This window comes from Triturus cristatus, chromosome 4_2, assembly GCF_964204655.1.
Source record: "Triturus cristatus chromosome 4_2, aTriCri1.1, whole genome shotgun sequence".
Taxonomy (NCBI): Eukaryota; Metazoa; Chordata; class Amphibia; order Caudata; family Salamandridae; genus Triturus; species Triturus cristatus.
The window spans coordinates 422,747,389-422,762,224 of record NC_140586.1 but is presented as its reverse complement, the minus strand read 5'-3'; the positions used below and the strand labels follow the sequence as shown (position 1 = coordinate 422,762,224).

The 14,836-nt window shown below is 41.5% G+C and overlaps 1 protein-coding gene across 3 annotated transcripts in view; it reads right to left on the bottom strand.

The window, feature by feature from the left end:
- The window catches only part of LOC146834519 (putative oxidoreductase ZK1290.5), a 690,790-nt gene that overhangs the window by 286,043 nt on the left and 389,911 nt on the right, over positions 1–14,836 (bottom strand). For all 3 annotated transcript variants that reach the window (XR_014960632.1, XM_085601909.1, XM_085601908.1), the window contains exon 4: positions 1,766–1,857. Coding sequence is in view for 2 of the 3 variants with exons in the window: in XM_085601909.1 (XP_085458035.1) it covers positions 1,766–1,857 (92 nt within the window). In the remaining variant the exon portion in view is untranslated. The remainder of the gene's footprint in view (positions 1–1,765; positions 1,858–14,836) is intronic.

The following is a 14,836-nucleotide window of genomic DNA, read 5'->3' as shown; positions in this document are numbered from 1 at the left end:
AGAGAAAGAAAATAACTTATGGAGTAAGATAAAGGTAATGAACTTGCCTAAAGGAAAAGGGGCAGAGTTCTGTGCGCATCTGGTGTGCGGATGGGCTTGATATATTTGTTATAGGCAACATCTAAATCAAAGACACCTAAAGCACTAATCTCAATTCTTTCCCCAAAGTGGCTGATTCCTACCCACCAAGGTGTAGTCTTTCAGCTGTTAAGTGTGGCTCTGGTGGTCTTCTTACAACCGATATGAAAACAGAAAGCCACGCACAAAGTGATAACAAGCGCATCCAACCATTTACACGACTAAACTGCCAAGTATAAAATTGAGCCAATATCAAGATAGCAGCAGCAAGTTATTTTTAGTGTAGTTTTATTAAAAGGTTTTTATAAATGAAATCTTCAAAGCAGCAGCAACTACTTGCATCTCATGTAGTTTGCAATCAATCAGTTAGCTTCTAGGTAGATCATTTCAAAGTTCAACACTCACAATTTTCAGTCCTCCCCTTTCCCTGTTCCTACTTCTGAGTGTCACAATTTAAGCAAATGTGAGTGTGACCTACAACGTGGCTGCCTCGTCATAGTTCAGCGAGACTGCTGGGCCTTGATGAATATAGGACTGCTTTCACATGACAACAACTTTCATGTGGATCAATGTGGCTTTGTTGCAGGACTTCCCTGGCAGTACAAGTTTCTGGGTTATTATTTCAGATTAATACCCCTAAGTGATCGCTTGCTTAGCATTAGGGCACTCACAAAAAAATGTAACATCACATTACATTAAAGACCTAATATTACATTTCACGGAATCTTGGGTTTCTGGAAAACTTTTGTGTTTTCATTGCCCAGCAGGTTTCATGTTATTGTGTCAATTACTGTAAGTGCCTTAAGAACATATCCATTAAGATTCCACTGAGACAATTAAAACTCTCCCCTGTCCATTCAGCATCTGCAGGGCCTTTGGATGTGCCTCCGTGTTATGATTTGACAACGAACGTGAGACTTTTGTTCAGGGCACAAAACAATTTTGGCTGGTGCTATTACCTGTCTTTGATGGTAAATAAGGCAGTGTTTACTGCATATACCTTCCACCATCGTATTACAAAAGCAGATTTGTGGTGGTGGTAATGTGCAATTAGAGAAATTGTGCATATTTAACGAGATTGACTGCATTTGAATTACCACAAGGACACAACACAACAGTACAATAAGAAGCCACAATAACAGCAAAGCAGCACAACAAAACGATAAACCCCAACAAAATAGAGATAACATATCACAATGCACAACACATGGCAAAATAAAACAAAACAATGGCAACATAAACAAACAGCTCAACAATACAACTTACTGCTGGAATACAGCATACCAACACAAAACAATGACACACCCATACAAAATAGCACAACAACACACACTTGGAATTGTGTTGTGTTGGGTTCTGTTGTTGTTTATGTTGTGGTTGTGCTTTTATTCTGTTGTGTTGCTTTCTAGTGCATTGCAGTACAGTGGTAAAGTGCATTTTTGTGGTATTTGGTATGCTTTGCGTTGCGGTATTCCAATATGCTGCTATTCCGTGGTCAGTAGCACAGAATTACTTTGCATTTCATGGGAAACTGACTACATATTTTATTTTAGATGAAGAAACACTTGTCAATCACTTTCGGTTGCTACATTCAAGTAACTTGCTCCCTGCTCATGTGAAAAAAATCTCAAAAATGTTTCTACAATACTGGCTTTCTGTGATTCTCGTATCTGTTCACTCAACTCACCTGGTTAACATGGGGGATTATAGCACAGTCCTCCCTCAGCTGCTCCAGGTGAGTTATTTGAAAGTTGCTCACTCCGATGGCTCTGCAGATGCCTAGGTCAAAGAAAAATGGCACATTAATAAAACAATGCCATCACAATTAATTTCGTGCAACTTTCAAGAAGGTTCATCCAGCTTTCCAATTGGATGAGCCACACAGCACTCAGATTAAAATCTGGGGTAAGTGTTCTACTAGTCCAATACTTCATTCTTACTTGTGAATTATTTTGTGGGGAAAGGTGGTAAATTTTAATACATAACTTTCAACATGAGAGGAATGAAGTGTACTGAGTGGCTCGACATGGATTTCATTTAAAAAGTAAATGCATTATGGGATTTGTTATTCTGGTTCCCCTTAATTGGATTAAATTGCCTTTAATGGGTCTTCCAGACAAAACAGGCATGATCACTCCCTCCCCCTCAGACTGCCCTGCTCAGCCCCTTGGTACCCACAGGGGTGATTAGCCGCGCTCTACAAATTCACATAACGTAATTGCACCAAATTTCTAGATTAAAGTGGTTTGTAGAATTTGGACTAGACTGAAACATGGAGTCCCTGATGCCATGGAGGTCCACAGTAACTATACAAAGTGAGAAATCAAGCAAAAAAGTGAGTTTAGGCTCCACGTTCAACAGCCTCATAGGGTAGCGCCATTCCTTCGGTGGCTTGCAGGGTGAGGTTTTGCACACTGGCTGGGAGGGGGTGGGGCTCCCTGGTCCAGGCACACACAAAGATGCCTGCCAGCTCCATTCTGGGAAAAGCTAATGCAGTGTAAGCAACGCACAATGGGAATCAAAGAGAGGAAATGGCGTCCTGAATAGCCTGCCAAACAAACAAAAAAGTGGAACATTTGTGGAAGACTAATAGGGCGTGCATAATGCGGTGCAGGGACAGAGAGTACGAGGGAGCTGCCCAGGCTTCCAGCTTGAGGCGGGAGGCAATGCTCCTGCTCGCGTCACAAAACTATCACCATGGCCATCTGAAAAGGGGGTGTTGTTATCAAGCATGGCAGCAAAGGAACAGAACATCGACCACCTCGGTTTGTTTTTAGTTTGGGTAACGTGCTATCCTTAAAATAGTTCATGTCTGGCTAAATTATTCCTCCGCCCCTTACAGGATTTCCAAGTCACGAGCCACACGACAGCATATTGATTCATTATCGGTGGAGAACAAGCTCCCTCTTCTGTTCATTGGTACCACAGGAAGTGACGCAATATCAATGCCATTGACAACACTATATCCCTTTTTAACAACATCCAACAGTAATGAACGCCAAAAGCAACACTTTGGTGAGTAGAATTTGTAGTCTCACTGTTTCAAAGTTCCCAAGAATGGAAATGTAGAAATATGCCTAATTTGGAGAGAGAAAGGAGAACAATTTATAACGCCTCAATTTATTTATTTAGAGGTGCCCTAAAGAGGTACATCACCTTATTCACGTCAAATCACAAATGCTCCATACTTACATCTTTGCAGGGACGCTGATTGATCAGAAGGGCTAACAAAGAGTGGAGATTTCTGACTGGAGCATAGTGCCACCCCAGATTTTACAGGCAGCCAGGACCTTGCCCCAGAATGCTTTCTCACATAATGCAGAGTGCTCTGCGCTTGACCCTGAATACAACTGAGAGCTAGTGAGCTCGTCTAGGATGGTTTTGAAGTGGTCCTGGTCTCATATATGAAGGCACATTGTGGGCGTGGCTACCTGATTTTTTTCTCTTCCTATTATGGCGATGAGTTACTTTTTATGCAGGCCACTAAAGACTATTTTACAAAAGTCTACAGAGGCCTCAACCAGAACATGCATTAACTCAATATGATAATAAGGTTAGCTAGCAGAAAGAGTCTCCGCAGGGCAGACAATCTGAAGTTATTTTCCTTAACCACTGCATTAAATTACGTGAAAAAGCTGTGGTCGCAGATGAATGTGATTCCAAAGTTTCTGACCTGTTGGGATGGATGCCCAGATTAAGATGGCAGTTGAAAAGTAGTGAGTCTGAGCGAAGCCCTCCTCCCATTATGTTATTCAGATGAAGAAAACTTTTCTTCATCCAGAATTAGACACAGTCTAGGCAGCCTGAATTGCCTGCATGATTCCCCTTGCTGTCTGAGAGGGATAAAGCATCCTGCTATCAGCCCCATCCATGTGGAATTTTGCCTGGTGATGGCTCGTTACTTGAACTAGGTGAAGCTTGTAGACATTGAACAATACTGGGGAGCTGGATAACCCATCTGGAACTTCGGATGGAACTTTTAGAAGGATTAAAGAGAAGATCATATCCAAATGTGGTTGCTCAGATTGTGGAGAAATGGATGGATCCATTCAAGCTCTGACCCTAAACAATCCATTTATCAAGCCTGTTCAGCAAGAAGTGCGGCTATATTATAGGCAGCCCAGACTCCAAGCAGCATCAGGGCAGCAAACCAGCCTCCAACAAGAAAAGGCTCAAATGTATGCCAAAGCTGATTCTGTGCGTTGGAAAGGCCTGGAGTCATATTGTGAATGATTCAGGATGAGGTTTTGCTCCATGTAGTGCTGCAATGTTCTGATGAGTTCTGTATTTGCTTGGCTATAGAATGTTTGTGATTGGCCAGAAACTGGGCAACACTTGAGGGTCACTTTAAGGAGCGGGATATTATTATTATTATTATTATACATTTGTAAAGCGGGGCTATCACCCAACGGGCATCTTAGCGCTAGTAGTTCATCCGTAAAGAAGAGGGATTATTCGCTAGAGTTGGTATGTCCTTTTTGTTAGCCTTCTATTTCAGGGGTAGAGCCAGGTTTTCAGGTTCTTCCTGAAGCTCAACAAATTAGTGTTAGTTCTACGGGCGAAAAGAAGATTGTTCCAAAGTTGTGCACATTGTATCCAGAAGGTTCTACCACCCATTCCTGATTTTTTGATGGGGGGACTGGACAGGAGGGTAGCATGGGCTGATCTTAAGGTTCGTGAAGGCTTATACAGCTCAATTATTTGCTGAAGAGCTTTAGGTCCTGTGACATTTACTGCCCTATGTGTAATGCATAACGCCTTAAAGATGCTCCTTTCCTTTACTGGCAACCAGTGGCGTTTCTGTAGTGTTTCTGAGGCTGAGTCCCTTCTTCTCTTGTTTAGCGCTAGTTTGGTTGGCAGCACCTGGATCCTCTGGAGATAGTTTCGGGGCCGCACAGTAGCAGAGAGTTACAGTAGTCCAGTCTGCTTAAAACGTAAGCCTGTACCACAAGTTTCCTATAGGGCTCAGGGAGCAATGGGACTATTTTGTTTAAGTTTCTAAGGAGTCCCTGACAGGTTGCTACTGTTTTGTTGACATGGGTTTCCATTGAAATTTTATTTCGATTTGGATTCCCGAGTTATGTACTGTCTTTGTTGTATCTAAATCTGAACTATTCGCCCACAGCCATAAGTTTGCCAGAAGTTGCTGTTGTATGTTTGCTGGTGAGCAGCACAAAAAAAATGTCTTATCCCCATTGAATTTTAGGATATTATCATCTAACTTTTGGAACATCTCATTCAAACAGGAGTGGAAGTTATTTAGTTTGTTACGGTCAGATTTCTTCAAGGAAATTATCAATTGAGTGTTGTTACCCCAAAAGATTTTATCAGAGTATCAGTGGTCTTAGGTATACATTGAGCAATATAGGATTTAGCGCAGAACCCTGGGGGGCCCCATGGTCAATTTTCTTGTATTCTGATCTAAAAGGTGGGAGGGTTATTGCCTTTAGTCTGTCGGGGAGAGGTAGGACTCAAACCAATTGAACCCTTCAGGTGTGCGAGCAAGATTTGGTGGTTGACTGTGTCAAATGCGGGGGATAGGTCTAGTAGAATCAATACTGTTGTTCGACTGCCGTCAACTTAGGTTATTTCGTTGGTGGCCAAGATAAGTGCAATCTCTGTTCCATGGACTGGCTTAAAGCTCATTTGTCCTAGTTCTAACAGATTGTTGTCCTCAAGGAAGTCAGCTAGTATCTTACTAAGATATTTTTCGAGTATCTTGACTGGGAGAGGGAGCCTCGAGATAGGGCGGTAGTTGCTCGGTTCTTGGATATCAGCCAAAGCTTTTTTCAGGAGAGGGATCACCAGAGCCTTCTTCCAGGCTACTGGAACCCTCCCAGTAGCAAAAGATTGGTTACAGATTAGACGTAGAGTGGGGAGGAGTTCATTCGCTCTGTCTTTCCATAATCTTGTTGGAATGGGTTTCAAGGGGAGCCTTAAGAGCTTAATGAAACAAGATCTCTGGATTGTGTCCCTTCTAGCAGACTAGCTGTCTCTAAGCTTGCCACCCTGGACCAGTCTTGATTTAGGTTTAGCCTGTTGGTCCTGGTATCAAGTTTTTTGTTTTGATTACAAATGCCCTTGTTTTGTACACCTGCCATGATCTGTCATGGAAATAATCTGAGAGATTATTGTATAGTTTTATGCATTCAGGGGCGGTTAATTCTTTTACCAGGTCAATGAGCTTTCTTTGATTTAGTGGACACTTCGAGGATAGTACATGACAGGCAGGAGGCTCTGGTTTTCCTTATTTCTGTTTTAAATTCCCTATGGGCCAATTTTAGTAAGGCTTTGTCATTATCTATGTAGAATGTTCTCCATTGTCTCTCGAGTTTTATGCACTTTGATTTTACGTCTTTTTTAGGGTTTCTGTGAACCGTGGTGCTGAATTTCTAGGTTTATGTCTGATTGCTTTAAATGGGGATATCCTATCTAAGGTGCCTACAATGGACTTTTCGTAATTTAGTTTACTTCTACTGTGTCGGAGTCTAGAAAACAGGAGGCGGTGTCAAATATGGTTTCCTTGTCAAATTTCTTTAGATTAGCCCTGGGTCTTTTCATTGGTGGGTTTCTAGTAGATTTATTAACTTGAATTCCTTTGGTAGGTATTTTAGATTCAAATGTGACCAAGAAAGGGTCTGACCAACTAATGAGGATAATGTTTTTGAACTGTTACCATGCCTGTAGAAGCAAAAACTATGTCCACAATGTGTTTACCTACATGAGTGGGACCTTTAACCCAGAATTAGGCAATTAGAGTGGGACATTAAAAAGCTTGCTGTTGCATCCAGGAAAGGCTGGGCAAATTCCATAAACTAGCCTAGGGGTCTATAGCACAATAATCCAGCTAGAATAGCACCTTCCTTTTCTTTAATTGAGAAGCCAAGTATCTCTATTCCTTGATTTTGCTCTACCTCCAATTTTACTAAAGTCCATTTGTCCTTAAAGAGGATTGCAACTCCATCCCCTCTCTTTTTAGTTCTCGACTAGAACAGGGTTTCATAGCCTGGGGGGCATACACTTCCCAAGATAAACCCTGGTTCATGGGTAAGCCAGGATTCTGTGATAAAAAGCATGTCCAAATCATTAGAAGTTATTAGCAGGTTTAATCCGGCTGCGTGTTTCCCCATGGACTGGGTATTGAGCAGTTCACAAGATACAATATTGCTTCTTGTGTTATTGGTGCATTGTAGCTCCTTTGCGCTGCTTTTGTTATTAAAAGTGGCTGTCTATAAGGGCATAGTGATTGTCAGTGCTGTTAGGATTAGGTTTGAGCATCTCTTTACTAGTATAGGTAATTCTCTTCTTTCCTTGTGTGGGATGGGGTCTGAAACTAGCAGCATGGCTGGTGTTGGCTGCTTCTGGGACGCTGTCGACGCAGACGGGCTTGCCTTTGGTGCGCCTTGATTGCCGGATTCAAAGAAGCTGGAAATTTGCCAGTCTGGAGAGAAGTCTTGATACTGCAAGCGATGTCCAGCGAGATGGATAGAAGATGTTTTTTCATGAACGCAGGAAGCAGGGTTCCACTCAGAGACTGGAGGCTTGAAACCTTGAAGGCCTTTGCCTCTATCACTGTGAGTGGAATGCCTTACAGCTCCCACTCTTGTAAATGTCTGTTCCGTCCTCAATAACTCGGTCCTTAGACTTCATCATGTCCCGATCATGTGTGAGGGGTGTCTTTGTTGAATATCAAGTGTGTGGGTTTAAAATGGTCTGAATGGGCTGGTAAGTGCTGGAGTCCATTGGACTTCAAGAGAGTGTGCTGCACAAGGGTGGTCTCCACTGCGCAAGACTGACTTTGGGTCCAATTTAGAGTTTGGTGGACAGGGCACTTTGTCACAAATGCAATGGTATACAATGCCAGCCAAACCCTCGGTCTGCCAGCCTCATTTAGAGACAGGCAGACTTTATCTTGTCCATCATGGATCCCTGGTGGCTCCCTTGATGAAAAAAGTCCTCTAACAGCCTGATGGAGTAGAGGTCTTCGGAGGTAGGGCATTACACAGCACTCCCTACTTAGGGTGAACATTGTAATATTTTTTTTTTTCTGTCCATCACACCACGAAAAACCTGGCAGTAACGGGCAGACAAAAATAATAACCCTCGCATCCTAGGAGTGAGCTCCCAGGGTGTGGGGGTGGGGAGGATGAGTAATTTATTTTTTCTTCAAAAACTGTTGCTTTGGGAGCTTATTTCTGAAAAGCAAAAAAACTGAAAATGTTTGGCCAACAGCAGTCAGAACCAATGTCAGGGGTCCGTCACAATTTGATGGCGACTGCTTTCAATGTAGAGAGATGACATTTGGGCAGGAAGTAATCTCTATATTTGACAGACAGTAGTCTGTCAAGATGGCAGAGGTAATATTCTCCACCACTTTGATGGACTCAGTGCCACCAGTCAAACTCATAATCAGGCCCTTTGTCCTTTTGAACTTTCCAGCCCACAAATACAAGTCTCATGTCCCCTTCCAGACATGAGATGTGCAGGAGGGTGGAAGATCGAGCCTACCCATTCCAAGCCCATAGTACGGGGTTTCCCCTGAAAACGGTCTAAACATATTTGATATTTGAAAAGAAAAAAAAGCAGCAGCATGCAATCAAAGTCTCAAAATTGGAACAGCAAGCAATAAAAAGTTTTAAATGTTTGTATTTAGAGACAGAACATGCCAAGCCTGATGTAGGCAGCATTGAAACACTTCGCAAACAGCCAGGCGTGGAACAGAGGATTTTAGTAGGTTGCAGTTAGTTCTCCCCTGTCGGAGAGGACATGTTTTAGGACTATTCTGGATAGGTAAGGATAATTGATTGCTGTGCTTTGCACAATAATGAACATGTTGTAATTAGCTACGAAACCACATCACAGAAAAGTTCTGCCTGTTCTCATTTCCAACCCTGAGCAGTGGGTCTACACAAAGGTTTTTTGACTCACCTAAGTAAGGGGTAAAACAGTCCAATCAGAAATGACACTACTTTTTATCTGACATTGATCAGTATTTAGCTTCCATCCCTCCGCCTCCTTCTTTAGATGTTGACTTCTCTGCTTTAGAGTCTGATATTCAGATTAAAGATATTCTTACTGCTATTCAGTCACTTAAAAAGGGGAAGGCTCTAGGTCCTGACGGTTTTACCATAGAATTTTATACCCACTTTTCCAAATTACTTATCCCCAAACTACTTAATTTATTCCTGTTTTTTATATCTTCCCGAAAATCTGAAGGTTCTTTTCAAGAAGCTTTGATTTGTCTTCTTCCAAAAGAGGGTAAAGATCATACACTATGTAAAAACTACAGACCTATTTCTTTAATCAATCTAGACTATAAGATTTTTGCAAAGATTCTTGCGCTCCGTTTGGATAATATTTTACCTCATTTAATTGGCAAAGAACAATGTGGTTTCATTAAAGGTCGTCATCTCTCAGATAACACTCGCCTCTTTTTCAATGTCCTTAGGAAATCTCAATCCCATAAGTCTTCGTTAGCAGCCGTAGCTTTGGATGCTGAAAAAGCTTTTGACAGGGTTAATTGGCAGTTTATATTTTCGACTCTTACTTGGTTTGGTTTTGGCCCTAGATTTCTATCCTATATTTCTCTACTCTATTCTTTTCCGAGGTCGTTTATTTTAGCTAATGGCCTTGTTTCTTCTTCTTTCCCGCTTCTCCGTGGTGTCAGACAAGGTTGTCCTCTTTCTCCTCTTTTATTTATTTTGACTTTAGAACCCTTTTTATCTAAAATCCGGATGAACAACAATATCACTGGCTTCCCTTATGGTGATAAACACTTAAAAATCTCGGCGTACGCTGATGATATTCTTTTATTTCTATCTAACCCTCAGACCTCTCTACCGGTTTTCTTTCAGAAGTTTCTTCTTTTTCTTCTGTTTCCGGATACAAACTTGATGTAGATAAATGTGAAATTCTTCCATTAAATAAATATTGTTTTCATGCTGATTTTGTATCTTCTTCTTTCCACTGGAACCCTACCAAAATTAAATACTTAGGTTTATGGTTCACTCCTTCTATTAAGGAAACTGTATCACTCAATCTTAAGAACCTCCAATCAACTTTAATTAGTTCCACAACACGATGGCATCCCTTGTTTTTATCTTGGTGGGGTAGATTGGATTCTGTAAAAATGATGTTGGTCCCTATAATCTTATTTTTCTTATCTAATCTGCCTGTTAACATCCCTAAATCCTGTTACAAACAAATATATACTATTTTATCAACATTTTTGTGGCAGAACAAAAAATCTAGGATGTTTTTTTCCAAACTTAAACAACCTAAAAATTTGGGTGGGGTTAATTTCCCTGATTTTGCATTATACCATACTTCCTTCTTTCTTAAGAATTCCTCTTCCTTATTATCTCAAAATACGACTGATTTGTTATCATTACCTCTGTGGGTAGATATTGAATCCTCATTCATTTACCCTCTCTCATTTGATGACTTTTTATCCATATCGAATACTCCTCAGAAATTCTCCCTTCCCATTCTTAAGCATACTCGTAAAACTCTTCATCCTCTTATACTAGATGGTTTAGATGATCGTACCCATTTCTTGCAATCACCGATTTGGTATAATACTCGTATTAAGATCAAAAATCGGACTCTTTTTTGGAAAGAATGGTTCAATCTTGGTCTTAAATGGACTCATGCACTTTTCATGGGCGATACTTGCATTCATTTCCGTATATTGCAACGACGTTTCTCTCTTCCCTCCTCATTTCTTTCAATTATTGACCTTAGCTGCCCAAAGTTCCTATGATAAACTCGTGACTCCCTCCACACAGATCATTTCTTCTCCTGTTACGATTTCATTCTTGAAATCGAACCCCTCAGCCTCTCAAATTTACAATAAATTGAGACACACTAGTCAGACTCGAGACAAATCTGCAGTTGAAACTAATTGGGAATCCGATTTAAGCACTTCCTTTTCCACGTCAGTATGGGATAACATTTGGACTAAGATAAGGAGATCTTCTAGGGCAGCAAATACTACACAAACATTATTTTTTATATATAATAGACTATTAATTACTCCAGCCAAATTACATCAGATTAATCCTCTCTCTCTCTCTACTTGTTGGTCATGTCCGGCTCCTGTTGCAGACCTTAAACATATGTTGTTTACTTGCCCAGTCATTCATCAATTTTGGATTAAAGTTTGGCAGCAAATTAACAAAATATTTCACACGCATATCCCCTTTTCTTTCTCTCATATTTTTCTAGGTAGTGTTGCGGAAGTTTGGCCCCCATCCACTTCCCTTAATACTCTTATTATTGACTTACTCATTGCTGTTGCCTTTCAACAGATCACTAAGTCGTGGAAAAATGCTTCTAATGTTTCTTTTCAAGCCTGGTGGTATGGCGTTTGTTATAATCATAGGTTAGATAGAGCTTATGTTTACCCGATTACTCTGGCTATTAAACGTGACTTGTTGTGGCTTCCTGTTACCAATTTTTTAGATTTATCTGCTCAATCATTACCATCCCATGTTCCAGCCATAGAAGAAGTTTCCAAGCCTCCTTAAATTAAGGTTACTTCCATTAAGGTAACTTAAATGTTGTTCTATTTTATATATACTCTCAATATATAAGTGAATTTGTGGTAGTGAGTTCATTACGATGTACCTGTTATATTTGGTGTATAATACTGTTCTATGGTATTGTTATAGGATTTACATATATTTTTCTTTTTCTCTCCCTCCCCCCTTCTTCTCCCCTCTTTTCTTTTTCTTCTTTCCTTATTATATATAGCCTATTTTCTATTAGTATTGCTTCTATATGCTAGATTGTATTATTGATGTATCTACTGCTTATATTCAATAAACTTTCTTTAAACTAAAAAAAAAACAAAAAAGAAAAAAAAAAGAAATGACACTACTCTGTGGAGGTGGTTTGTGTGATGTTATCCCCACCAAAAGAGAGGTTACCTTGCCCATTTTGAGTCCCATCCCCATGGACAGGGAAAGATCCTCACTAAATTCTTGCATGTCTTGAGGAGAAACACCCAAAGCCTAATGAAAGAACTACAGAGAAAAGACCGGCAAAATGTTGGGTTTACATATGGAAGTGGTATTTATTCTTCTACCGCTTCCATAACGCTAGTTATGCATGTGGCTCTGGTGGAAGCAGGGGGCAGGACCACATTTCATGCAACTATAGCTATGCTAATCAGTCACAGATGAACTGTGTGTCATGCCAGTGAAGGATTCGGGCAACATATTGCTCACCACCCTTGTCCCATCCATAATTGAGAAGGGGCTCCTCCTGGCAGGCAGTTACCATAATAACAGCTCTGTGAGAGCCAATCAAAGATTCCATAAAAAGGCCTCTAGAAGTTTAAACCAAAGAGATAAAGGCATCCTGATGTGGGTTCAGGACATACTTTTAATTTAACTTCACTTTCCTTAACAAGTCATTATGATTTTCCTTATCTGTCTTCTGAGTTTTAATGTTATTTCATGGTAATGCCACAGTACAGAAAGGAAAATGACTAACCAGCCGGAAGGATACAGCACAATTATCCTGCAATAGCCTTTGAATGGAAAAACCTCTTGATAACAAACATTGTCACACTAAAGGCCATTTAACAGAAGCCAAATTCTAATAGATGAGTACATAAATTACACATTGTGGGAGGATGCAGGTATGAGGATTTCACCTTGTGTTATGTGGTAGATAAGCGCTGGGTGCAGGAAACAGTACATATACAAACTGGAGGGATGGACTCAGATTACTCCCTGGATTTCCATATTTCGTTATGTAGGTGTAGACAAGCATTAAACATTAAGAAAGATATACAGGAAGAATGATCTATTCAATATTCAATGTGAGAAGCGCCCCAAAAAGGGCACAAGCTATAGACCACAAATTGATGTGTGTCATAGGTGTCACGGTTCACTCCCTGTGCTCTCGTTCCCACCACCAGGGGGCCGAATTGTGGGGTTTTCCAGTATTCTAATATGCGTCCAGACACTCTCCTGTATGCATATCCTGACTTCCAGGCATTTGGACATCATTTAGGAATTGACATCCATTCCCAATCATGCCGGGTTTTGTGGAAGCAAATCTGCTCATGCTGGAAACTCCATTAACTTTAATCCCCAGCTCACTGCTTTGTCTCCACCCCTGCAGGCCAAGGATGGGTGGAGGAATTCAGCTCGCCTGTGGCTGGCTGCTGCTAGCCTGCTCACACCTGATGCGCATGAGTACTATGAGCTCTTTTAAGCACCAGCTTCCTTCAGCCCAGTGTTGGTCATTGTAACTGTTTTCCGGTGAGACCAATCCTTGTTTCCTGAGCTTTTGATATTCCTTGATTCCTGAGCTATAGTTAATCCTTGTTCCTTGATTCCTGAGCTATAGCTATTCCTTGTGCCTGAATTAGCACTGCCTGCAGTGCTACCTTGTTTCCCGAGTTCCTGAGCTATAGTTATTCTTTGTTCCTGTTCCTGGGCTTCAGCTATTTCTTGTTCCTGATTTGCACTGCTTGCAGTGCTCTCTTGACTCCTTGTTTCCTGAGATGTAGCTATTTCCTGTTTCCTTGAGCCAGTACTGCAGGCAGTGCTTCCTTGCCTCCTGAAGCTTTAGTAATTCTCTGTTCCTGAACCAGCACTGCCTGCAGTGCTACCTTGACTCCTGAAGCTTTAGCAATTTCCCTGTTCCTGAACTAGCACTGCTTGCAGTGCTACCTTGACACCTGAGGCTTTAGTAATTCCCTGTTCCTGAACTAGCACTGCCTGCAATGCTACCTTGACTCCTGAAGCCTTAGTAATTCCCTGTTCCTGAACTAGCACTGCCTGCAATGCTACCTTGACTCCTGAGCCTTAGCTCAATTCTTGCTCCTGCCCCAGCAATGCCGTCTATGCTACTTTGTTTTCTTGATTCCTGGAATTGCACTATTCTAGTATACCCTTGTAGCCTCCTCTTCTGTATATCCTTTTCCAGTCCCTGCCTTTCTTCCCATTTCCTTGGTTCCAGTTCTAGTTTGCTGTCTTTCTATTCTGCTGTCTTGCTTCTGTTACCTTGTATGTGTGTTACCTGCTTTCTGCCAAGTGTGCCCTGTGATTTCCTTCCTTTCCTGTTGAGCACTCCTCCTTGCCAGCTCCTGGTCTATTGTGCTTGTGTTTTGCTGTTACTGCCTTGAGTGTTCCTGTTTGATGGCTAGGATCCGTGGGCACAGCTGACTACCTAGGTGGTGTTTCTTGTTCACTGTGAGTATTGTCTTTGAGTTACAGTTATAACATGACCATAGGTATACGCTCCACAGACCCTGCCTTTGCATACATATCCTATATGTGGATATTTTCAGTCAGGAACTTACTGAGCTTCAGTCTTATCGTGTGGAGCTCCTGAGTGCTTTACCACACATTCCCTTTATTATCAATGTTGAATTATATATATGTCTTGCACGTCCGTCCTGGGTGTAGTTAGCCTGAATGCTAAATTGCCTTGTGTGCCCTTCCTCTCTGAGTCTTAGCCATTTTGTTCACTGCACAGGCTTCCCCTCTGGATCCCTTTTTCTCCTCTGACTCCCTGTGTGATCCTGGGCAGCTCGGTACTACTCTTTCTGTAAACGGTACGTATTCTACCCAGTCCCCAGTCCTTGCTCAAGTCCCTGAATGTGTTCCTGACATAGTCCCGGCAGTCCCTGACAGAGGCACTTTGCAGGCTCCCTGCACCCCAGCTGTAGACTATCAAACATTCTTCTACTGCTTCCACATACTTTATGCTTGTTAGGAATTCACAAAGCTTTCTAAGG